Source organism: Labrus bergylta, chromosome 13 (genome assembly GCF_963930695.1).
Source record: "Labrus bergylta chromosome 13, fLabBer1.1, whole genome shotgun sequence".
Lineage (NCBI taxonomy): Eukaryota > Metazoa > Chordata > Actinopteri > Labriformes > Labridae > Labrus > Labrus bergylta.
In genome coordinates this window covers 5668176-5695138 of record NC_089207.1, presented here as the reverse complement: position 1 = coordinate 5695138, position 26963 = coordinate 5668176, and the positions used below count along the sequence as shown (strand labels likewise).

Sequence of the window (26963 nt, the reverse complement as noted above, 5' to 3'; positions counted from 1 at the left end):
AAGGTATCCCTGTGGAATGTGTCCCACTTTGACCTCTCAATGCATGCACACACTTACTTCTTTGCAATCACAAAATGTGTCTTTTACTTGTAGGGCTTTATCTGTTTGCGCCTTTCACTCAGAAATACCCACGAGTCCTTAATCAAGGAAAGAGAGGACACTTAGAATACGGCCGGGTGCTTCTCAGGATCATTACGGACGTCCCAAGTGTTCCTCTGGTTACTTCCTGCTCTGCTCTGCTTGCAGATGAAGACCGTCTGGAGGATACACTCTGACAGGAGTAATCCACCATAGTGCTAATTACAGTGTAATCATGGCACCGGGTGTCCTGGGTTCAAAACGAAGCATTTAGCCCATAAATGGCTTCCCGTGTAGCAGCAGTAGAGAACATTAATAAAGACAGAGCCTCGTCAGAGTTATTCTAAGACCACAATCTGTTGAATTATGAACATCAGGATTGTAGAAGTGAGTCAAAGGGACGCCTTCAAACGTTGAGGCAACTTGAAAAAGCAAATGTTTGACATTTTTGTTCGAAAAAAGTCAGTTGGAAAATACATTTTCTTTAAATTGTATTTTGTTGAAGAAGCTCTTTTGAAAATCTCAACAAAACTTATTTCTGGAAATGTTAAACAATCCATCCACCAATTTTTCTAAAGGGAATTACTCAATATTTTATTGAGATACTTATACTGCCCAGAGAATGAGCTTTACTTACTTTTGTAATCCCATTTTATCCTTTAGCAACACTGTTAGGCTGCCATGTTTAAATTCTATCACAATGAATCCACAGCTGTTGACCCTTCCTTAGTTTCTTTTTTTTTTGTACTGTGCTCCAATGACCATCATACCCAGCTCAACTTCCATCAACTTTATCCTCTACTGTTATACGTATGTGCCAATGTGTGAGGCTGTATTTGGAAAGCAAAACCAGATTTTGAAGATAGTAAAAAATATCCTAGTAGGGGAACTACAAAGGCCAAACTCAATACCCTGACCAAGTGAAAATTCTGTTTTTTCCATTCCATTTCAAAAACCAAAAGCAAAGAGATATACAGGCTTTTGTTCGATTAAGCCTGGTGTTGCAGTAAACATGAAAGTTTCAAGAAGCCCACAACAACAAGGACAGCTGGAAGTATTTTATTCTTCTCCTGCTAGTGTGTGGCCCCTCCTAATTTTGTTTAGACCACAATGACTCAGCCTCAATTTGTCACCTTTTCCCTCCTTCATAACAGTCATCTTGAAAACAACCTTCCACAGCACAGTGGAGTCATAGACCTAGCAATGGGGGGGTTAGGGACATTAAATTGGCCTGTTGAATGATTTCCCATGATATTTGACTCAGATAATAATTGTGCCTCTAAAATAAAGCCCACTGTCTCCTACAGTCTCATTATAAAGCTACCAACAGATCAAAGTTTTCACTTATTTGTGGTAATATCGTTGTCAGATAAAAAAAAGTACTAAATGCTGCAAAAATGAAGCTGTTTACACACATGGACTCCTGAAAATTTCAGGATAGCCTGCCGATTACATCTTCCTGAGTTGTTCTTTCAAACATGACCCTTACAGTAGGGGGGATGTCCCAGGAAGCAGGTCCTGTCATAAATGAAAATCCAAGATGCCGAACAAAGCAACAGAGTTTGGCTCTAATGATTTTTTTTTTTTTTTTGGCTTTATATCAATGCTCCATAGGATTGGACGTATTTACAGCATCAACAAATGAGCTCACTCCACCTTCACGCTGAAATTTTTCAAAGGGGCTGGAAGTGCAAAATACTGTAGTTCATAGAGTGTCCACTTGAGGCTGGCTGCAGAAGCACCAGAAGTCACATACACAACCATTCAAAAGAGCCAGATTTTACAGCATCAATCAATATGTTTACAGCCTGGTTCAAAAAAACTCCCCTCAGCTCCGGCTCTCAGTCTGTTCCTTGGCTGCCTGAAAGTTGGTTGAGAAAACATTTTAAGCATGGCGACCATCATCGATGAGACTCCAAAGCCCCCTGCAGTAACAGATGGGTGACGTCACTTAATATTTAGGATCTATGGATGTGATGAAATGAATGATGAAAAAGATATCCACGCTGACATATTTTTGATATCATCTTCTTTTACAATTGGCCATCGCATTCTACAACATGGATGAATCAGAGAGGTACAGAAAGACAGAATATTTCAAACACTCATTTAACACTTCCAATTTCCAGAGACCTGGTTTAATAAAACTGTTTGTGTTGAATCTGTAAAAACATGAATTGATGAAAAGAATTAGAACTATCCCTTATTTTCTCCCTCAACAATCTTCTTAAAGACTCCAGACCCTCGAACCATGGACGTACGACATCCATCACAGGGTTATTACAGATACTGTCAGTAGTTCTCTGAGCCTGCTCTGTGTGAACTGCTCACAACAGATGTGGTGAAACATTGAGATGAGTGCGCTTTGATTAATACACCCCGATGAATGCCTTTATTTTTAGCCTGGCGGGGCGGACAATGTGGAAACGCTTTTTATTACCCTTCTGCTTGGAGATGAATGTGCAACAGTGGAAAGAGATGCGGTGCCTCGGCGTTCATCCGTCATTGCCAGACTGAGGTGTAAAGGATTGAGGAGTCACCGGATTAGTTCTATCATTATTCGTACAAAGTTCAGGAGGCAGTCGCAGACAAATTACATGTGGAAGATTTAGCTTTGGGGAAAGAATGATTTTACCAATTAGACCGGAATTTTATAACAAGGCTCGAGCGTCGAGCGCAACATCAAGGGTGGAGAAGTGCTGATATTTCCAATGCTGAGGTGCTGGGGTCAGTGCCTAACACTATATACCTTCAACTGGGAACATGAACTAATTGACTAAACGAGTTCTCGTCCAAGTAAAGTCAAGGTTAAGGCCAAGGAGAGGAGGAGAGTTTTATTTCATCAGAGCAGGTCATTAGGCTTGAATCAAACATGATTACAGTGAGAAAGACTCTGCGGTACTCGTCCTTTCTTCGACAGGTAGAGGTATAAAGTCCACTAAACCTGGCGAGGCATCTCCTGTCCCCGCCCTTTAACAATATTCTATACATTGTCAGCGGGAAGTAAGGATGGCATTTATCCCAGTGACCTTCAAGAAAGTTCAGATAAAATGTGAACCTTACAACATGAATGATTTCTCTGAATCTGCTGGAGTCCACATTGTCAATTCAAGTTTAATCTCTGTTTGGTTTTTCACCTGTTTTGATAAACTGTCTGCCTGTGTCTGTCTCTGCAGGAACTCTTTACAGCGGAGTGCAAGTTCAAGGAGTCGGTGTTCGAGAACTACTATGTGATCTACTCGTCCATGTTGTACAGACAACAGGAGTCGGGGAGGGCTTGGTTCCTAGGGCTCAACAAAGACGGCCAAGCCATGAAGGGGAACCGGGTGAAAAAAACAAAACCAGCTGCTCACTTCCTGCCCAAGCCATTAGAAGGTATACGTACTATAAAATATACAAAAAGCAAATAAGAAAGATTTGGATTAGTAGTTTGGATGTTGCCTACTTCTTTGACTCACATATTTCTCAAATTAATCAGAAAAACTAAAACTCCTTTTTATAATGAAGGGGTTTGGGTGGGATTTTCTAAGTCCCCCTTTTTGTCTTTTCTTTAAAAACAAAGACCAGAATAAACATATATTGAATCATAATCAATATTTGTTGCTGCAGCCAATGCCTGGTGTATTTTTTAAGTGTGCCATAGTTAGAGTGTTTTTCCAAACATTTCACGATGAGCTCAGTGTAGCTCTGTGGCACCGACAGTGGGTGTGTGAGGTGAATAAGCTACATGTAGTTTATTCACCTCACACCCAATGCCTCCCATAAAGGGGGATTAAGCTTTCTGGTGGCCAGTCACATGGGGAGGGCCAATGGAGGTTAGCATACACATGGTCCATCCTAATTCTAAACCACAATGCCCACATTTTATTTTACACCTAAATACTCACCAGTACTTCTTAAATCAACAAAAACACATATTTTATTTATTGTTGCTTCAGTAAAATGTACTTAAATTATAATAATCTTTTTTTTAATGTTACCTAGAGTTAGCTAATGTTAGCCAGGAGGCTAGCTCTAACACTACTGATATGATATATGATGTGCATATGTTGATTTAAATCATATCCTTTGAGGGTCCATACACTGGGCCGTTTAGGGGCCCAGACATTTCTGCAGACGGGCCTGCTCACATATATTTGTCTGGTTGCCTTAAATATCCTCCAAAGCACTGAGTATTAATCCAGAGGAGAAAATAGTCCCTGATAAATACACCTTTTTCCTCCTCTTTGTGCATAATGTGCCTTAAACATCAGTTCCCAGCCAATTTTTAGTGATATTTATATATTGATTTATTTAATTCCTACAGAGGGACAAAAAGCCTTTTTGCATAGAGAAGACGATTAGCTGTAGAAATTGAAAAAAAAAATGAGGACTGGCAAATGATTGGTATAATGTTATGTATGAAATTATTTGACATTTGGAAAATTCTCTATATGACATCTTTATCTTGGATTATGAAGAGCTATATCAGCCAGTTCATTCACTTTGTATTTTCTAATTTATACATTGGATATCTATAAATCTGCATTGATTTAGATGTATCTACATCCTAAAGGTATTGTGCTACAGGTGCACACTCTTCAGAACACAACCTTTGCTTTGGGTGACATGGAATAAATTAATAATTCTATGTTTTGAGTTGAGATGACCTTTTCAGAAACAGGTAAAAGTCAATCTTTAAAAAAAAATAATCAAACCAAAAACTGCAGTACAAAAAAAAAAAAATGGCTCTCTGTTTTGTTTTGTTGTTACTTAGAGAGACCCAGGGGGCATCATTAGCATTTTCTCCCTATTTTCTCTGCACCTTTTAGTACCTCAAGCCGTTTCTCAACTGTCAGCTTGGCAAAAGAACCTTGTTACTGTAAGAAATGGTATCCTTCTGCTGCAGGAAACATAACTTTCAGGTCAGGGGACATGAGTATATTTGGAGATATTTTGGTCACAAACTGTAAAATGTTGACAGAAATGGTATGACTTCCCTTTTTACTGTACAATACAAAGGCCCTGTACTATAAGATAAACTAAATACTTGTTAAAGGTGCAACGATGTGCTTATTTTTTAAATATATGCATGTGATAATCTGCTGTTTCGCTGCACTAAGCATACAGTGTAGGACGCAGGACAGCTCTGTAAGTGCAACATGAAAAGTTTAAAGTAAAGCAGATGCCACCTTCACTCTCGTCAGCCACCAGCCTGATTGCGTCCATCATTTAAATGTGGAATCAAGCTGAAGTGTCCTGTCAAGACATTATACAGCTGGAGAGTACAGGCTGTAAAGTGGAGGATAATGAGACACTTTTCGCTGTTTGGTCAAAAATCGAGTGCCTGGATTCGGAATCAGCAAGTCTGCATGGTTTCACAACTCCTGGAGGCTAAAATCTATCAACTCTCCCCGCCCCATCTATAATTTGCAGGATTCCCTCACAGCAGGTTGTGGGGGATTTTTGTCAGACAGAAAACTGTTGTAAGAAGTAGCAAATGTTCAGAGGGTGTATTCTCCTTAACTATTTACCAAAGAAGGAAGACATAAAGGCTGTTCTTCCATTTTTTATAGAGAGTAAACTGAGGAGAAAATTGTTGCGTCATCATGTTATACTGCTTACTCCAGGACGTCATATAAAACAACAAGAGTCTGGCATATTAACGTTTCACACAAAGAAATACATTGAAAATCTGGAGAGAAAACCAAGCCTTGTTTAAGGTTAAAAAAACACATTTGATATGTTACAATTCACTTTTCGCTTTTATCCAAAGCAACGCACATCAGAGAGTCAGTACAACACCAATGCATTCATACACCGCCACCGAAAGCAACGGGTGTTAATGCGGGGTTAAGTGTCTTTAACCAAGGACACATCGGACACATTGCCCAGCTGGAGATTGAACCCTTGACCTCCCAGTTGAGAGGCGATGACTCTACCAACTGAGCCACAGCCGCCCATATCCCATTAGCTACTGTCAAAACACAGCAAGTGTTAGAATTTAGCCACTTCCACGCCAACGTTTGAAAATCAGAGATACTACAGGAATGCTTATTTCTAGATATTAATTTCATCTTGAACACATTTAGGTAATTTTAATTAACAGTGAACAAGGTTACAATGTTGGATTAAGTGTGCCCACCTCTGCCCATTTGAGTAATTATAGATTTCCTTTAGTTCAAGTGTTAACCTCCAAATGAAAGAGAACAAGTTCTTGCTAACGTGTTTCCTCTCCTCTCTCTGCTCTTGTCTTCGTCCTCTCCTCCTCCAGTTGCCATGTACAGAGAGCCATCGTTGCATGATGTAGGAGAGACGGTGCCCAAGGCGGCGGTACCCCCCAGTAAAAGCACAAGTGAGCCGGCGGTTATGAACGGAGGTAAACCTGTCAACAAGCCCGACAAGCCCCCCACATAGCCACACCTGGAGGGAACCCAGTGTGTGTGTGTGCGCGTGCTCGGAAGGGCAGGAGGCAGGGCATCTCTTAACTAGACTCCAGACCCTCTTTTTCTTCTGCGGATCAAAAACCCAGGCAAACCTCCCACCCTTCCTGTCTCCTCTTTGCTCCTCCCTTCCTCTTTTTTTCTCCGCCTCGTCCTCGTCGGGTTCTGCGGGGGTAGGGGGAGGGGGGGCAGAGTTTCTCCAGCACAGGAGGGAAGAGGACCTCCGATTCATGGAATGCCTTTAGATTCCTCTGAAACTGTGAGAATTCATATTTCACAACGGCGCTTGTGGTACTGTGCTTGCTGACGGTTCATTCAAGAAAACCATCCCCCTCTTCCTCTCTGTGCGGCTCTGTGACAGCAGAGTCTGTGTACCTTCAGATCTATTTTCTATACCACAGTTCACCAGCTATGTTCTGGGATAGAGACTGTATAGATAGAGTAAATATTTGGACTGTCGTCCTCTATTTTTTACGAGTATGTTCCCCTCTCCCTCTCTTTCTATCTCTAGTCACACACTTTTCTCTTTGTCAAGTAACCCAGAAAAAGATCAAAACCATTTTGCAAGAGAGTCGTGTGATTTTCTAAGAAACTTATTCACACAGATGGGGCATAAAAACAAAACAAACATGTATAAAAATACAAAAAAAAATCGTCTTGCCTACAACATGCACACACACTTACAGACAGACGTTTAAAAGTTTGCAGGAAAAATCTGAGATGTTGCTTTTTACTGCTGATCAAAACCACACTGGAGGCTGGCAGAAAGCTCCTGCAATCATAGTTGATGAAGTGCTAATTACCACCACTGCAATCAATGCAAGAAGCTCCCTACACACACAAACGTACACACACACACTCCTCTAAACAGATGTGTGTGTGTGTGTGTGTGTGTGTGTGTGTGTGTGGGTGGGAGAGCGCCGTAAAGGAATGGTGTATACATATCACTATCTAAGTCCCACCAGCGGTTCAATCCGCCTTCTCTGGTAAATAGAAAAACCTGAAGTCTATTTTTCTTTAAGCTTATTTCTGAGCGTGGGCTCTAGGAATATCTCTAGGCCTTGTAGGCCTCCGTCCCTCACTCACTGACTTCTTTGGACTGCGAGGCAAGGCTTGTGGCTTTGACCCAGATGGTCTCTAACTGCAGCACTGGCAGCCATCTTAAGGCAGTGTCTACTTATAGCCAGTAAACAACATGGCTGAAAACCAAGTAGGCGACGTTTATATTGGCTGCACTCCTATTTGGTTCAGCAAACTAAAGCATGGGCAAGGTTAAAAAAAATTGTGTTCTCTCTTCTTGCAGCAGTTATACAAGAGATGGCTTCTATTGTAACATTTTCACTGTATAAAACTTAGGGAAAATGACTATTAAAACGTTTTTAAATGACTAGATATTATTATTATTATTACTACTATGAGAGGATTTGTCTCCTAGCTCAGCATGCAGAGTCCAGTACTGATCATCTTGGCCTATCACGTGCCTGTTTGGACCTCGATTCCCGGCATGCAAAAACAGGTTCCCAGTCCCCCACTGGGCCAAAGGTGCCTCACCCACCCGATACTACATCTATGTAGAGGACACGTAGCATTATCCATGTTAAGAAAAAACCACACTCAGATGTACTCGTTCTGAAATGACCAAAGTCTTTTTTCATCCCAAGAAGGAACTGATTCTTTAGGACAAAAAAAAAAAACAGAAAATAAGTCAAATTCTCTGATTCAATCCATCGAAGCTTTCACTGTGATAGCATTTGTTCTGTCCGACTGAATCTCCCTTTGCTCAGACCAACCCCCCCCCCCCCCCCCCCCCTCTCTCCCTCCCCCTCCCTCCCTCCCTCAGAGGTCTTGACTGATGTCATTTTATCGGAGAAGTACGTATACCTTGAATTAATCACGTGCATGTGTTTTCTATGAAGAACAAGGTATGGGTATGGTTCTTCACTCTGTGTTGAGTTCGAGATCGCTGAGGTTCAGTGCATTTGGGGAGTTTGAATGGGCATGTTGTAGGCTACAGCACACTCACGGCTAACCTTAGAGCTAACACACTGCACTTTCTGTTGTCGCATCTTCATCATGACTGTTAGCGGATCATCGAAGCTCGACCTGAACGATCACTTTATACCGTTTGTCTTGCTTTTAACGATTATTTCCTTATAGTTCGATAGGATTTAGAGTGTTAAGTAGATACTGTGTGCTGCTCAGAGTGCAACTATACTAAGAGATTTATTTGGTGAATATAATTTATTGGGATTATACATGATCATTTCTTATTACAGGACATCAAAGCACATTAGTTCAATACCTGTCTGTACAAAGCTGTTAGTGCGGTGACATAAATGGCGCACTTAAAAACCACTGTACTCTGGGCGGATCGTCTGCCCTAGTTACAGCCAATCACCCTCCACTCTTTACAAACTCTACATGCTGGGCTGGCTGCTACTCCAGCCCACAAGGCTGACTTTATTTTTGTAAGTGACCTGGTGTGTAAATGTACATCTGTTTTTATTTCTTCTTTCTTTATTTCTTTCCCTGTCTTTCTTTTTTTTTCGACCGTGTGTGATGTCACCGACTGATCTTGATCACTTTTACGTTTTTCTGTCCCTCTCTTCAGAATATTCTCGCACACTCAAGTTCCTTTCTGTCGCTTCTGTTTTCTACGTCTTATTTTGTACACTGTCCCATCTGTTGCATGAGGAGAGGATGGCATCGATGAACTGCATGTAGTAGGGTATGTCTATCAAGAACTGTTGGTATGTACCGCTAATTTTACATACATATATGCAACGAGTTTGTCTACACTATACAGTTTGTGTTTGTTGTATAACACATATACAACATGTTGATTAAACTATTTATATAAAGGGTGTACTGTACTGTAATGTCAGTCACATACTTAATGCAATATAGTGTGCAGTATATTATTGCACCTTTCATTTCGGATGGGACAAAGTAAACAGAGGGGGGGGGGGGGGGGGGTTGGCTAGTTTAAGCATGAAAAAGGCCAAAGTAGAATTTACATTAAATTTTCTTTGTGACTTCTTATTGGTCCTCTTTTCGAGTGGTGACTGAGCTCTTGTGTCAATGCAGCTCTCATCCCCTGACGCCACCTTTTTTGAAATGACATGGACGTCCAGCATGCCACAACTGAACTATGTATGCCCTCTCTTTGTTTCCTCCACCTAGAAATTGAACCTTGTCACTAGTATGAGTTTGAGTGAGATTTGTCTGTCTTGGACCGTAGCTTCAGTACCGCGTGAGTTATCATGGTAAATTGTTTGGTTTGATTTTCCCCCCGTTGGAGAAGAATAGGCACTTTTAAAAATGATTTATTTTCAAAATGAAATATATATATATATACCATTGCAAGTATGCCCATTGGAGTTATGTCATGTTATAACAAATTTGTAACCATGTATGATTAAGGTCTTCGCATTGTTTTCCATGCAAAATGTTGTGTCATGCGGCACATTTAATGTTTTATTATTAAAAAAAAGAAATAAAAACCTCAAACAGTAACCTCTGTCTCCACCTCGTGTGTGAACTTTCTTTACAGGTTTTGAACAACCAGCATTAAAAAACAAACCTACATTAACCCCTGCAGCATCTCTTCAGACAGTATAAAAGAAGCAGACGTAGCCGCCTTGTTGTCCTGTTTGTTTGTGAGCTTTCAAGTGCCCTTATTATTGTCAAGGCAAATTTTATACTTTCAAATTGTAAAACCTCTGTAGTAGCTTTGCATGATATACAACCCCCCCCCCCCAAAAAAAAAAAAAATACTAATCTTTCTAATCTTGCTTAGATGACCAATTTCAGGTACTGTCTCTTTAGGGCCCCGCTTACTTCAAACTCACTTTGTTCTCCAAAAACCCTGGGGCGTGTTGTTGTTCCCCTGTACCTCGGTTACATGACCATATAAGGAGTTACGTGACAATGCGATGTCACAAAATCTCCATGGTTTAAAAAATTGTCTCAAACCTGAAGTTTAGAGCAACCTGCACACTGAGCTCTGAAGACTGAGGGATTACTCGGACATTCTTGGAGTGATTCAAAACATTTTGTATTAATATCCAACATTTTTACAATCAAAGTATGTCTGAAATATTGGAACGCCGTAATATCCCTTTAAGTTGACAGTTTGGCCTTTGCCAAGTTTTTTTTTAAATGACCATATTGGATGGGAGGATGGATACACCTTATTTCATTCTAACCTTGTTGACTGTGGAAGGGACTTGTCAATCCCAAGTGTCCCCGCCCAAAACCATCCCCTGCTTTATTGACAACTTTACTCTAAATGTGACCATATTAAACAAAACCAGCACCATGTTGAACAAGACTTTAAACTAACATTTGATGTCATACACATCTTAGGGAAATGCTTACAGAGCTAATGAATCAACCTGGAAGTCAGGTCAATTTTTCAATTCTTCATACAATTTGACTTCTTTTTGCGATTATTGGAGTTGCCCCCTACAGGCCATCAGACAGAATGCAGCTGTTGGCACTTCAGTACTGGCTTTGCTTTTGAACCAAGCGGCTACGTCCACTTCTAATGTACAGTCAACAAGTATCCCTCATATTCTAAAGACAACCTTAATATTTATTCTTCTTTCCATCATTTGCATTTGTACTTGCATCATTTTATGTGAATTCATCTTCAAAGCTTTTCTACATTATATAACAATTAAACATAACACTGTTTGTGAACATGGTAATATTTTTGTTTCTTTTATACCTACAACACCCAGTTTTACAGTTTTAAAAGGAAAACTTGTAACCAGTACAATAAAAGAATGAATGCTGTTTATCATATGCAGAATTTTCCTCTCCGTTTAGTCTTCTTCCTAACTTGGTTTCCAACCGGTCTGGTGGTGACCATCCGACTGTCCTCTGGTCGCTCCGGGCAGCCCAGTCCTCTTGTCTCTAAACTCAAGTGTCCTCTTCTCGTCAGTACTCTGCTCCCACCCAGATCTCGCAGGCGTTCCCTGTCCAGCCGTCCCAGCACTCACAGCTGCCACAGTTGCACAGCCCGTTCCCTGCGAGGAAGATGTGAGAAGAAAAGCTGTGAATTAAAAGCTGTGCCATCATGCCTGACCTTTAACAAGGTTCCTCTTTTCACACCCTGGTTCCCTGGGTGCAGCTCTCTGCTGGGCGGAGGGTTGGGTGATTGTTGAGGCTGCGGGCTGCACTTCTTGTGACAGTCTCTGGTTTTCCACTCCCTCTGCCAGCACAGCAGAGGAGATACCATGTTTGCAATTAAGACTTTCTATTTTAGAAATCTCAGTTATCCTTTAATTCAGACTAGTGTTACGTGATAGTTTTTCTAAATTCATCTCATCACATTTCTTGTAACCTTTTTTCTAAACTTCCCCAGCACTGAAGATGCATTTCCTAAAACAGCTCATACAAGTAAAAACATTATATTATACTAAAGTTAACCGTCTATCTTTACTGAAGCATATCAATCCCCCAAAAAACATCAGTGATCACAAAACACTGGTCAGCTACATGTGGTATTCTACAGTACAAAAATGAAATGAGTTCTTGGAATTATGGGAAATTCAAGCTCCTGTCAGCTGAGTTCCTTTCTGAGCCACACTTGACAAGTAATCAATTTGTCTTGCAGACTCTGCTGCCACTCAATAACTTTAGACTGTGGTTTTGATGAATGAAAGTTCGACTGACCTTTCCAGAAAAAAGCTTACATCAGCCCTTTGACTATTTCAAGGAAAAATATTGGTGTCAGAACTCCTGGGTAGGAGTTCAAGGTGGAGAGCACCACTTTAAAAAACCTTGTTGGCTCTTTCAGGATGCACGTACAAACAACCTGGTTTAGGTATAAAGAAAAACCATGAGTGTGTAAGTGTCCCATTCTGTGTTATAATCCAGTAGTCTCGAGCTCTCCCCGAGCTCCCCGAGCTGTCAGACATGAGGATGCAGAGGTGAGGACTCCTCCTCCTGCTGGCCTCCGGTCACACAGCTAAAAAAGACATGTTCAACTGCAAATGTGTTGGTGAAAAGGAAGGGAAGTGGAAAAGCAGAAGATTGTTGATTATGTGAGAGAGGAACAATAAAAGTGAGGAAAGAGAGGATGTTTTTTTAAAAAGGACTGGAGCTGCTCATAGAAATGGCTGATCTGTTTGTTGATCTGCTGAATCCAGCTTTCAGACTACACAGACCTTCCTCTGATTAAAGGATAAAGCCGGCCTTTCACTTTATTCTTCTTAATGACAATAAATCCCCCCAAAAGACCTAAACCAACAATGCCTCAGTCTGTCACTCAAAACTCTCCAGGTTTCCTCCTGCTCTTCACTACAGGGAGTAAAGAGAGCATTTGTAGGGGACTATTTTTTTTTTTTACTTAACATTCAATTTAATGAAATGTAAGCTGAGGTTTAGAATATAAACACACACTCTCAAGTACTGTACTCAAGTACAATTATCACGACTTTGTCCTTTAGTTGAGTATTTAACTTATATGCTCCTTTATAGTTATTTTTCCACTTTATCTAAAGATGAAAATATTGTACCCTTTCCTGTACGTTATGTATTTGACAAACAGCTTTTTGTTGTTGTAGTATTTCCACTAAAGTTTCTGTTGGCATTGGCTGTATGCAGGAGAACAGACCAGTAGGGATAGAATAAAATAGAAAGCCTTCATTGTCATTATACAACTTTACAACAAAAATAACAAATGCTTCACCTTAAAGTGTACCAACATTCAGATATCCCCAGCAACATTCATGCTGCATTTTTTTTTTTAGCAAAAGGGACAGAACACAATCTGCTGTAATGCAATCCAACAGCCCATCAGTGGTCATCTTACAACAATTACACCCTAATTAATGTCTGAAAATAGATATCTGCAAACAAATGCAGCTTATGAATACCCTCTTAGATGTGGTTTATCAACTGCAACCCTTATCTCGCTTTTCAAGTTCCTAGTCGGACAGATAAGGAAGTCCTGGCTGAGAGTCCCCAATCACTAACAGCATGCTTCACTGATAGCCCCAAGAAGGTTTAATGATGTCAATTAGACAATAGCCAATGGGCTCCAAGATTGGTGTTTTTGGTAACTCGTAAAACTAATGTTTAACTAATCATCAATCGCCAACATTATACCCTGATTAAAACTTTCTATCCAATATGATCTCCTTCTAACATCCCTCTAAAGACTCTTTCTGTCGGGTGGTGAGAGCTAGCATGGAGGGGGTTGGCTTTGGGATGCTGGAGCTCACTGTCCAGCCTTTCCGAGGTGTTGTGGAACTAAGTTGACAAAACAACAGTGAAGGGAGGTTCCCATTTGACAACCCCGGTGATGTCCTGGCTCTTGCTGCCCATTGGACTTCAAACTTGGGTTAGGGGGGCCTGATAACAGCCATGTGGAAGGGTAGGTAGTAGTAAAGTCACTTCCTGGCTTGCTCACATAAACAGAGCATGGGTCTGTTGATGGAGGCAATACAGTTGAGGCTGCGGGATCAACTAAGGGGAAGGACATCTGGAGGGGATAGGGGCATAATTGGGATGAGGGGTTTCTTCACTGAGTGCTTATCCTTTGATTAGATTTTGGGTTTAATATCAAACAGGGTTAAGAACTGTTGAGTCATTTTTTAGAACACCCATCCATCCATCCATCCATTCTTTTTCTCCCCCTTTATTAAGGGTCGATTTGCAGTGGTATCAGGCTTAACAAGTTGACCCAGACGTCCCTCCCTCCAGCAAGGTTTCCCAGCTCCTCCTGGGGGGACAATGTGTCCCAGGCCAGATGGGATATTTAATATCTCCAGCAGGCTCAGGGTCTAGCCTTGGGTTTCCTCCCAGTAGGACGTTCCTGGCAAACCTCCAAAAGAGAGGTGTCCAGGAGGCATCCTAGTCTGTGGTCCAAACCGAACATGTGATTCATTCCACTGATGAAGAAAGTTCTGAATCTGTAATTGGTATTAATGGAATCGATGGTCGTTCACAATAGATACAAATGGTGTAAAAGGAAAAAAATACTGAATGTTTTTAAACAGGAAGATGGCGCTAGCTACCATTCCTGTGGTTGTATCACATGTTTCCTTGCCCTTATTGGTTGTAACTCCCCTGTAATGTCCCTTGGAAATCGACAATAGACTGTAAAGTTAAAACATGTGGCCACATTATACAATCATACCAAACAAGAGACTGAAGAGCATACAAAGTTATTTCTCATTTAACCTTTCAAGAGAGTGATACATTAAATGCCTCAGACAAACACGATTCAGTGTTTTGCATAGTGACAAACACTGTAATTTCACTCTTTACACCTTTGCCTGTAATGCAAACCATTTTTACTGAAGTGGTTGCTGAAATCTTAGCGTCTCATTGAGAGAGCATGAAATTAACCAGCAAGCATCCCTAATGTGCTGAATTTTTCCACATCAGCCATCAGGTGTAAAGAGAATCTACATATTTGAGGGCTCCATGAAATCTCCAGATACAGAGGAATCCATTGGCATTCAAAGGCATTGACTGCTTTCATATTCCAGAAGTCCCTTTAGATAAACAACATCATTACATTTTAATTATTCTGATATATATGGTTATTTTAAGATGTACACCCTCCAGTTTGTTATATGGTAATGTGGAATATGAAGCAGACATTGCCATAGTACCACCCAGAAGTCCCTTAAAAAATACAACATCTGCACATTTTAAGTATGGTTATTTTAAGATATATACCCTCCAGTTTCTTATATGGTTATATGGAATATGACGCCACCGCACACACCACCACACACACCCTTTTTAAAGTAGCATTTTTCTGCATCTGGAGCCACTGAAGCTCATTACATGACATTAAGGCTGACATTTGGAGTCATGGAGTCATGATGAGAACCACTTTTGAACAGCTGTCCAGATTTTGACATGCCCCAGGGCAAAAATAATTATAAACATGTACTGAGATTTCCATTATCAGTGTGGAGAGGACGGCTCCTGTGGATAAGCTGCTATAGTGAGAAAAGTGTGTGTGTGTGTGTGTGTGTGTGTGTCTCAATTCTTTTTTTTCTCTGTTCTCTGACTCATAACCAAAGCTGTTCACATCAGCGGGATGGGTACAAAATCTACAGATAGAAATATCTGTGAGGAACTGTGTCTTCACGGGTTCACTCGGTTCAGCGTAACCCAAACCGAGTCCTGGAGCTGAATTGAAACATCTCCAAATACTAGAATACTCATTTTTTTAGTCAGGTTGTGAAACGTCTTATCACTCTGTCACAGTCTCGAGTCTGTTTGTCAACATGTCTAACACCTGAGTGTGTCTGTAGTTTGTCAAAAAAACAAAGTCAGAAAAAAATATTTGAATATTGACACCAATGACTAATGCCAGAATAATTTACTTGAAAATAGTGATTGAGATGTATCTACATTCAGATAAAAAGAGCAAATCTACCAGGCAGTTATCATTTAATGTACAGCCGTTAGTTCTGACCAAATAATTTAATTGGACAAGAGGCATTCAATTAGTGGCAATATAATATTTTTAACTCAACCTGTCAACCTGGAGGAGACAGACTTTGTCAAATATGTAATTGGACAACATTTCTGTTTCTTAAAGTTTCCTTGAAGAACCGTTTTTTTTCTACCTATGTGGTGTTGATCCCTGAACATCTGATCTCCATAATTTCAAAACTTTGACCCATGTGTTCCAGTGTATTTAAATGTCATTATAACATGAGGGCTGGACATTTTATTACAGTCGCTGGATCATACTAGTTGATTTTTACAGAAATCAGACAGTTTGTGGCTGTGTGTGTGTCCGTGTCCTACCTGTACAGATGAGTCCATCGTGTTTGTCACACTCTCGGTCGTCACACTCGCAGAACTCTCCGGACACCCACCCCTCTTGGGCGGAGCAGATGCATTGTCCACAGTGACAGGATCCTGCAAACACACACACAAACACACACACACACACACAAACACACCTCTGTTATTTAACATCTCATTTTCCTCACCTAAGCTGAGTAACATTTTGACAGTGTATATTTCTATTTTCTTCTAACACCATCCCCTTGCTTATGGTGGTTTTCGATCAATGCTGTAAGTATGATTTTCTGTAAATTCTTTATTTTACACAGAGGATTTATAGTGTTGGGCAGAGAGGATATGAGATGTTCCCGGGGGAAACAGCTTCTAATATACTATTTCCACCAGGAAGCAAAACCACCCACACTTAGATCTCTCTCTCTCTCTCGTCCCTTACGCTGACTGTGTGTCTATGAAGGGCAGCAGCAGGATAATAACGTATTAAGGAATGGTAGAGGGAAACAAATCTTCTGCTGTCTGCTTCCCTTTTTTTCCCCAAAGCCCCCCCCCCCCCCACCGACAATCTATGATTTTTCTATCAACTTCCACTTCCACGAGTTACAATATAAGAGATTCTGAGGATCGGGAGAGAAAGTGAACCAGACGTGAAGTAGGTGAGGTGAGGGGTGGAGCTGAGATGAAGATTGTCCTCGTGTCTGAGAGAAGCCGAGCGTGGAGAATGAACATGCTCATCTTCATTTTCACACCGGGCTCATCTCGGCAGGGGCCCTGACCCGTTCAGTCGCTTCATTCCCGTGGATTTAACACCACACCAAAGATAAGGGAATCCTACCCTACATTGTCGTTCGTTACCTAATGATGCATCCATCCACAGTGGTGACAATGTAGAGAGCCTCATTATATGTAAACCTATGCAATGCAAGTCACAGGATGCCAAATATGGATGCAACTAATTATATTTTTAGTTTTGTCCATTAACTGATTTGTTGTTTTGTCAATGAATTGAAAAAGAGAAAGAGAGAAAAGAGCCCCAATAGTAAGGCTTTAAGACTGTTTGTCAGTCCTAAATCAAAGAATGTTAAATTAAGATTTATACAAAATAAAGAAGCAGGAAAATTATCATATTCAAGAAGATTGGATTGATTGGATTCATTCTTTATCCAGCCACTAATCTGTTCATCTAGAAATCCTCTCAGCTCTACAGGAGGTAATCATATCTTTTATTGGATCACTTCATTATCTGTTCTTTGATTTTCATAATGGATATTTTGCAGCTAAAAGTGTGTTGAAAAGCAGTTTATAAATCATAATCTGGATAAAGACTTACAAGAAAAAGACAGCCAAAAGTGAATCTTTCCCAAATGATAAAAGAAGGTGTTAACCAGTAAACTAAACCGGAGTAAAAATCATCTCGATTCTGAGCCAAAAGATGATCTAGAGACCGGTCTTGAGATGAAGTCCGGTGATGGACTTCTTTTGTATTTCTTACTACAGAATGTTTTGGAATTCTTAGTCCACCTCTTCCAAAAGTGACCTTTCTGTAAACTTTCACTCAGCATTATTTAAAAAGACAGCTGGTCACCTTTCCCGCTGCACACGACTCCGTCAGATGTCTCACAGAGCTCCTTGCTCTGGGCGTCGCTCATGTCACAGGACCTGGGGAACTGGCACAGCTTCCCGAACCAGCCCTCCTGGCAGATGCAGCGTCCGCATGAACAGAAACCGTGACCTGGCGATGGAGGGCAGAGGGGCCTTTATTTAAAAGGAGACAGAATATGATGCACGGCCATGAGAAAAGAAGTAGCAAAAAAAAAAAAAAGGGGGGGGAAATAAATAATTAAAGCATTCTTAGGCAGAGCGAAAGTCAGGAGGATTGCCGCTTACGAGGGAAAAAGAAAGCAATAAAAAATATAAGCAGAGAAAGTTGACAGTGCAGACATTGAACCTTGACAGTAATAGGCAGCACGAGCAGACAGTGCCACAGGAAGACGGCAGAGACACAGCAGGCTTATTGTATTTCCCCTGGGGACATGAAAGGAACTGTCATCACTGGTCTTGTCCCATCCGTAATAAATTTGCAGCGCTTCATGGAGAAAAAAAAACCCCAACATAAAGCAAAAGCAGAGGAAAACGTGCGCACACACACACACACACACCAACACTCAGGAAAGAAACCAGAGATGTTTAATTGTTGGAAAAAGGAAGTGGGGCTCTTGGATACCAGACAGCATCACTGTGGTTTTTAACAAGCAAACCCACACACAAACACACACACTCATTCACTGATGTCCTTCATCTCCAACAGAACCCGTATATTACTCGCAGGTTGCTTACTTCAAAACAAATCACATCATGTAGAGGCAGTTACACCGCTGATTGTTTCCTTTATCTTCACATGTTAACAGACGCCAGTGTGGAGCGCTGGTAATGAGTGTTTCTGTCCACACTATGCTACTGGAAACTCTTTGATGCAGGGCTCCATCCTTCAGTCAAAGGGTGGTTTGATTGAATTCTGACTACTGGCTTCACTACTTCTACTACCGTACTTCTTTAATCCTTCTTCTCTCTCCATCTCTATCACCTCACCTTGCGTCCTTACATTTTTCAATTAGAAGTATAGGTGGAGGATGCTGTATCAAGGACGATGTGTGTGTGTGGTTCGGTTTCTGTGGTAGGTTATAAATGAGAGTTAGCTAGCTTCTGTCTCAGGCTGGAGCGGAGTGGCAGCTATGGCGGGCCATGCACGGCTGCCTCAATCAGCTTGGCCTGCGAGAGCGGTTAATTGCTTTGGAGGAACAGCAACCTCGCCCTCATTCAATTAGCCTGCACCTGTCTTTCAGAGAGCGCGCGTTGTGCTATTGCATTTACAGAGGGCTCTGTGAAGGGTGGATAGTGGAAGTGAATCTGGTATTTAACCCCGCAAAGATGTGTACTGTATGCTGAGAAGGTCTGTGAGAGGTGAAGAGTTCACTGCCACAGAGCGAGAGAGGGAGAGAGAGAGGGAGGGTGGAGCAGGGTGAGTCATAAGGGGGAGGAAAAAAATCTGTTAAGGGAGGGGGAAGATCTGAGCGTGCATCTATACACATACTGTTGCTGCACTGCAAATATTTCTTTAAAAAAATGTTTTTATGCATCCTGTATTATTCTTACTTCTAGAAAAAGTTTGACCTTTTTTCCAATATGATCAACCCCTTTCAAGATTTTAGTGCCAACTATAATAAAAACAAAGCAGATGTCGGACAAGACTAAAGAAAAATAAATTGTATGTACGCAATATATTAAAAAAACTTGAAAAGAAGCTGACAACATAATGAAGAACAGGTAGAACAGGAAGTCCTCGTGTATGGACGAAAAGAATATCCCTCTCCCAGTCCAGCACCTTAATAACTATATATTCACATTTTAAGACAACAAAATGCTTTCAGCAACTGATTAGGCATCTTCCATTTAACATCTTTTCACTGAAATACTGACTGTGAATAGAGTGGAAGTTATTTTATTGTTTTCAAAGTGAAGCAGTGGAAGTTCATTAACTCTGAATTCTTTCTAATAGCCAGAAGGCAGCAATAAAGAAGTTGGAAAAAAAGGGTTTAACTGATTGTATGTTAGATGCGTCATCCGTTGGTTTCTGGAGAGGCGTTATGAAGACCAACAATGGTGGTGGCCATATTTGAAATGTTGACTCTTTCTAACTTTCAGTCATCCCAGGAGCAGGCAAAGAGGTGAAGCTGAGGACATTATTATTATCAACCAGATTGGTCCCATTGAGATTAAGAACTTCTCCTCCGAGGGAGACCTGGCCAATACGGTCAGCAGCAAAAAACACAAAGTTACAGACAGAGACACAAAGGGAAACAGAGTTCAATTCCCAAACATTAAAACTATTTACTGTATATGTCGCATCTGGGATTCTGTAGTTCAAGCAGTCAAGCTCAAAACATAGACATCTGTTTCTAAGTCTTTCATTTTTCAAAAATGTAAGGACACCAGCTCCTTGAGTTTCAAGTCATTCTGCAACAATTTCCAGGCTGAGGGTGCAGAATACCTAAAAGCCCCTTTCCCAATTTCTGTCCAAGCATTTTGGACCTCAGGCTGTATGCATGTTTATTTCTGCTGTAAAAAAAAATGGCATTTTCCTATGAGCTCTAGTGGAGATTCCTTGGCTTTTGCAGCCAGTCCTCAACTTCCTCAAGTGTCCAATTCAGGCTGGCAAGTTGACACTTGAGGAACTGCAGTTGATTTTTTTTTTGACTTCAGCATTTTTTGAACACCAGAAAGTGCAGCTTGGTTAGACGTTGAGAAAGTGAATCTTGGACCAGGATTTTTCTTCAACACAGAATGAAGTTCAGTTTGTAAATCTCATCTCATATGAAGTAAAATAGAAGATAAAGTCAGGTAACTATAAGGGGCGTGGCTATACCTTGTGATTGACTAGTTGTAAAAGCACCTTTGTTTGTATAGAAAGACAGAAAAAGCTTCACATTCTTTTTATGACCATTTCTGCTACTGATTCCAATTCTCACAATTAACATATTAAGTATCAGCATCTCCTCCATTAATTCCATATCATCCGAATGCACTCCCATTGCATGAAAAATGAGCTTTAATTACAGCTTGAAGAGTGGATATGTTGCTGCTCTCCCCCTTTTCTTTTGAGTAAAGTCATATAAGTCAGGTGTGGATTGAGCTCACTGACTGTCTGTTGGTTCAAATGGTGTGCATGCATCCTGTGTTTTTTGTCAGTTCTCCATCAGGAGGACCAACGTGGCTAACAGCCCCACACCCTGGATTGGGGCAGTTTAAGAGCCCCATCACCATATTGCTCAGTTCTGTTTGACCACCACTTTTTCTCTCTGAGTACACAGACTTAATTGTATATTTGTGTGTGAGCGTGTTTGTTTGAGTGTGTCTGTGCACAGACAGAGATTCCCTGGACGCCCTCATGAAGGATTGTCTCTGGACAGCCAAGCACACAATGAGCCCCAGTAATCCATTCACATAAATACTGCATCCCCCTTTAAAGCAGAAATGTACCCTATAAGATGCTGCAATGCACCACTGATGCAAAATGGAACAGACGGACCTAAAACAACATTAGGAAGCCATATTCAAAAGGAATGCACTTACAATGACCTGCATATCAGCTGGGTCAAAGGAATGGACAGATATGGCGTCAATTTATTAAATAACACAAAAAGTTTGAGCAACAAGTGTCTGAGTGAAACGAAAAAATAAAACAAGTTACTTCCTGGTTTGATCCACCCCAAGGGGGGAAAGCTACATGAAGTTTGAGAGATATTTTGGAAATGTGTGTTATGTTTTACTCTGTGCTTTTGTTGTTTTATCACTTTTGCAACATGTCAAGTGTAATAAAACAGAGGAGTGGATTTAAGAACTGAATGTGCATCCAGTCGACTCAGTACTAGTTTTCATTAATGCTCAAAATAAACAGGGGAAGCCATAAGCAATGCTGAAACAAAAAAAAATGTAACAGGTGTGGTATAATATAGAGCCTTATTTTGGCAACAATAGCCTTAACAATGAGAATTGTGTTCGCCTCATTTTCCATCTCTCATCCTCCTGCAGCTGCAAACTGAAATATCAATTCCAATTCAGCCTCTAACGTTTTCAGTGCAATCTATCCATTACACCGGTTTATGCCTAAATGGCTCCAATTAAGGGCACGGACTTCTCAAGACCTCAAACAGAAGCTTCAAAGGCTCGGAGCAATTTCTCTCGAATTCAGTTGAAGGGTTTCAGAGGGTTGTGCCTGTGGATATCAAAGAGAGAGAGCAGATAGGATCACACTGTATTGATCTCCAGATTCAGCGTCGGCTCCTGGCATCATCTCAAAGTGGGTGAGTGTATGTGTGCACACATGCTGTGCTGAATGTGTGCAGTTTCCTGTGCAATAATTAGGAGATAGTACTGGTTGAGTTTTTGTCCTCAAGTGGAGAAGTGAAGTGGGAGGAGTTACAGGAGCATTTTCTCGATCCTGATTTTTTTTAATTCACTAATCTCCGTTTTTCAAATTATAAAATGAATATTATAATAAAGGTTGCTATGACAGCAACTAGACTACTGAATTAATGAATTCCTGCTTTTTCTGCCACAGTTAGACTTAATGATGCCATGGCACCCATGATCCTCATTAGAAACAGCTGTGGAAAGGGAGACATTAGGGCCATAGCAAATTCAAAAAGTCTTTGCCGTTGCAATCAAGCAGAACATAGCATACCACTAAATGTCACTAAATGTCACTGAAGTTTAGTTCAATTAAAACAGAATATGATTGTAATATTTAGCATTGATAATGATGGTTGGTAACATTTAGTCAACCTCTGTTATTTGATGTTTCTCAATTAAATGCTTCTTGCCAATTGTAGATCATTTCTCCTTTTAAATATGTATACACTCAATCTTGTTTAAGTTTGGAAAATGTAGATTACACTGGGCTTACAGCAGAACATTTTCATATTCCAGACCCAGAACTTGCAATTTATTTTCCAAAAAACAATATATATATATATATATATATATATATATATATATATATAACTTTTTCTTATCTGTTCTTGCCACTTTGAACCTGCTGAATGACACGTCCTCATTTATAGGTGCACGTTTGTGAGATGTACTCATTTGAAAATTAGACTTCTGCTGTCTGCAACTCAGACATCAGAAGACAATTATTTAACTCAGCAAATGTAGTCCAGTAGGTCCATTGGGGATTTTTTTTTTTAAGAGAGATATCTGCGCCACGACATATGCCACTCATATGCGGCATATGCCACGGCACGAGTGGACTAGAACGGCATATGCCACACATATTGGGCATGTGCCAGTCAGATTGGCAAACAGTCCAGATGTTGACCTCTTCTAGCCTTTCACTCTTCATGCTCTTCATGCACCTTGGTACCTCTGCTTCTTTCAGACCTTTCATGAATTCCTGTTAGTTTGTTAGTATAAACTGCAAGTGCGTATTCATATATGTGTGTGTTCTCACCTCCGCAGACCTCTCCACTGATGTCCTCACACTGCCGGTCGTCACACTCACAGATTTTGCCGTGAACTCGGTTGTCCCCCGATGGGTGGCAGGTACACTGTCCACACTGACACTGACCTACACAAACAGATTTTATTTTATTTTTTTCCATGTGAGCAGTGGCTTGTTTTAAAGAGCTTTTTCAGTACAACAATCATTACTCTGCTGAAGTGTGTCAGGTACCGTTCACATTTTGATTCAGTCAGTAATTCAGTCATTTCTATACAATAGATGTGACGTAAACTCGACTCAGTCTGCCTGACAACACTCCCTCCAGCCACATGGGGGGAAATCTTATATGTAAATCACTCACTCTAATAAACACTCACATGGGGGAAACACACTTACACACACCTCGAGATGTTGCGCTCCCACTTCAATCAGCGAGCTGCCAGTGAAGGAGGCCACAGGGGAACTCACTGAGTGAACACGCTGGCTAATGGTGGAACTCATTAGAAAAACATCATCTATTCTGAACTATCATTGGAGGTGTGCAGCATCTCTGATCGTTGATCATTTCAGCAGGATGCTCAGAGTTATGTTAATCATAAGCGGAGCTGAGGCCAAAAAAAAACATGTTGAGTGAATTAGATGTAGAAATGTCTTCTTAATTGCAATTCAGAGTCACTTTATTGTTGATTCTAAGCACATACTACTTTATTTGCATCAGATGTTCTTATGATAACACATACAACTGCACAGATGACAGATTTTCTTTGCTCCATTATCAGAGCAGATGAATTATTAATTTCTGTCAGGACCTAAAGACAATTTCAACCAAAATCTTCAAAAGTGTATCCGGAGAAAAATAACAACCCTGCCTTTAAGCAAAAATAAGAAAGAAAGAAAATAAGAGCTAACCACAGGCAGTGTAAAAAAAAATGGATGAAACCGCAGCCCCCTGGAAGTGAAGCCAAAACAAGTTTTCGTCCCTCTGCTGTCTCACTGCAGTGTAGGTCATAAACCCTGACTCCTTCGTGTTTACAGACGGGACATCAAAAAGTCATCAATTCAAAATTATAATACTCTAATCCTATCAAAACAAATATTTTTTCTTAAACCGAGTTCCTGTTGAGATAATAATTATCACGCTGATTTATGTTCAAGTGTTAATTTTTCAGAGAAGTCTAGTTTCAGTTTGTCACTTGGTGTGAAAAAAGAGCATGTTTACGCCATGATTGACAGCTCTGATGATGTCACCAGTGCAAATGGAATCCCGTTGTCAATATTTGTGAATAGAGATAAAGATTAACACTACAAAATTGAAGGCGTTGTCATTGAATGCGGTTTAGCCTTGTGTGCTCTTTGTTGTTATTGTTTAAAAACTTTCCTATCCAGTGACACTGCACACACCCTGAAGGGCTGCAAACAGGTGAGCTGCACGCCATGAAAAATAATTGCACAAAGGGAATTTCCCAGCTCAGTGAAGACAGATGGTTAAAATGCAGCATACTGAGCGTCTCTCTCTCTCTCTCTCTTTAGTTTTTATAGAGCTGGGTATCTCCTTTTTGCACAATCATTATTCACTCTGAGCGCTTCCCCTGTTTGTAGGCCTGTAGGGCACATTTATTTGTTTAGTGCCACTAAATAACACCTAAAACATATCCATAATATGTGTGCACCTGCCTTTATCTTTTTATGACTCATGGAGTGGAATTAGAAGCAATAAATAGTGCCGGATGTGAATTTACAAGACAGCGTCATCTAATGTGCTGCTCATGTCACGTCACTGTCAGTTTTATGACCACACACACACACACACACACACACACACACACACACACACACACACACTTTCTCCCTCTAGTAACCTCTCTATCTGCTACACGTACAGCATACCACCATCTGCTCTGGGGACTCAGTTACCCTAGCAACTGGTGATGTCATAACACCGTGCCTTATCGATTATCGCTCTGGTCGTCAAGCCGTCTACACCAGTGAGTGCATCTGTGTTGGTGTGTGTTGAAGTTCAATTTGTCACCCTGTCTGAGGTGAACAACACCTTAATGACATGATTTGCAACATTAGACTGAGACATACTGGATCTATTTTGATAAAGCCGCAGACAAATCTGTGTATAAAAACAGGGGGCGGGTGAAGGTCAAGCCCTTTTTTTGTATTATTATTGATGAGAATAAGTGCATGTTCACTCGTGTTTCATTCCAGTTTGAACTGGAAAAAGAGCCAAGGGAGCAAGAAGACATTGTTAAATAGATGAATAGTTAATCATTGAGGGCTAGGGTAAGCTTGAATAATGGTCAATCAAGTGAGCTTCTCTCATTCCTCTTAAAAGCAGCAGACAGTTTTCTTAAAGGGCCGGCGTCCAAGAAAGCTTTCCCAAGGGAAACCGCTCTATACCGGTGACTCCCAATGCCTCAAAGCAGTGCAGTGTAACTTCTTACATACAGAGACACTCTAATATGATGGAAAGCTTCAAAAATCAACCAAATAAAACATATTATAAAATTTCACCATTGATAACCCAATTACAATCAAACGCCCAGGAAGACTCTGTCCCATTTGTCACACTTTGACAAAGGTCCTCTGAGCCCAGTGGTAAAGCCACTTTCATGCCAAAATCAGTGCCAGCATTTGACTGATTTGGCCTATCTGCAAAAATATAACCACAGATGTGACACTCTTCTCACCAAAGAGCTGTGAAACTAGAACACAGGCAAAGTGAATAAAACGGAACTTGCATTGCAACCTGTTATCCTTCTGCTGCATAAAAAACAAATTCATTGCCTCAATTAAAAACAAAAAATTAAAAAGTTTGCTTTTTTGTTTTTACCTGATTTCATTGTTAATTGTATGACAGCTGGAATTTGTTCACCACTACACCAAATTGAATGTGTCCAGTCTTTTGACAGCTCCCTTCATGCTTAGGTGTGAATGGAAGCATTCCATTATCACCCAATAGTGGGATACTTATCAAACAGGTGTTTAGTCAGTTTCAGGTTGTGTTTAGTTGTATAATAGTTATTCAATACAGAAAATAAAAAGGACACTATTCCCTGAACAAGTAGCAGTCATTACTCCATTTAGATATCAGGGTTAATGTCATCTGTAACACACATTGCATTAGAGCAGGTTCACATCCTAAAATGATGTAAATAATCCCAGAGACTCTAACAAACTGTTGGTGAACTACACTCCACAAATGTAATAGTCAAAAACATTCACTAAGGTACTAGTTAAGTTGACTCAGTCTAAAACAGTAATGTCATCAGGGTTATCTCTGCTCGGGTTGTGAGAGTGCTTTTCCCCCCCAAGAGAAAGCATGTGGGTGTGTGAGTTCACAAGAGGGTCAGTGACCAATACATTATTCAGTGGAGTTGCATTGTGGGACGTGTAGTGAAACAAACAAAAAATACAATCATCTAATTCCATCAGTTACAGCTATCCTATCTACTGAGCCAAACGTATGCCAAACCTTATCTTGGAATTTGTCATTCAAAGTCTCTCCCATCCTGTGAAATGTGCACTATATTCAGAGGCCGATCCTAGAAATTGGGGGTGAATTAATTAAACTTGATTGCAGAAAAACAGCAAACCCCTTCAATCTTACTATAATAGTTTTAGTGCATTTAAACGTAGTGTAAGTACAGAGTGAGTTTGAAAAGCATGTT

General features: G+C 40.6%; 2 protein-coding genes across 5 annotated transcripts in view; one reads left to right on the top strand and one right to left on the bottom strand.

Moving 5' to 3' along the window:
• The window catches only part of fgf14 (fibroblast growth factor 14), a 117821-nt gene extending 107805 nt beyond the window's left edge, over window positions 1-10016 (top strand). For all 3 annotated transcript variants that reach the window (XM_020633958.3, XM_065962104.1, XM_020633959.3), the window contains exons 4-5: window positions 3255-3453; window positions 6332-10016. In XM_020633958.3, the coding sequence (XP_020489614.1) occupies window positions 3255-3453; window positions 6332-6474 (342 nt within the window). In that variant the 3' untranslated portion in view covers window positions 6475-10016. The remainder of the gene's footprint in view (window positions 1-3254; window positions 3454-6331) is intronic.
• Window positions 10017-10540: 524 nt separating this feature from the next.
• The window catches only part of itgbl1 (integrin, beta-like 1), a 49026-nt gene continuing 32603 nt past the window's right edge, over window positions 10541-26963 (bottom strand). Inside the window, exons 8-11 of one of the 2 annotated variants that reach the window (XM_020633967.3) lie at window positions 23296-23412; window positions 17872-18018; window positions 16290-16403; window positions 10541-11533 (exon numbers count right to left, since the gene is read on the bottom strand). In XM_020633967.3, the coding sequence (XP_020489623.2) occupies window positions 11445-11533; window positions 16290-16403; window positions 17872-18018; window positions 23296-23412 (467 nt within the window). In that variant the 3' untranslated portion in view covers window positions 10541-11444. Of the gene's footprint in view, window positions 11534-16289; window positions 16404-17871; window positions 18042-23295; window positions 23413-26963 lie in introns of those variants that run through there. The other variant, XR_010667615.1, reaches the window with a different exon arrangement.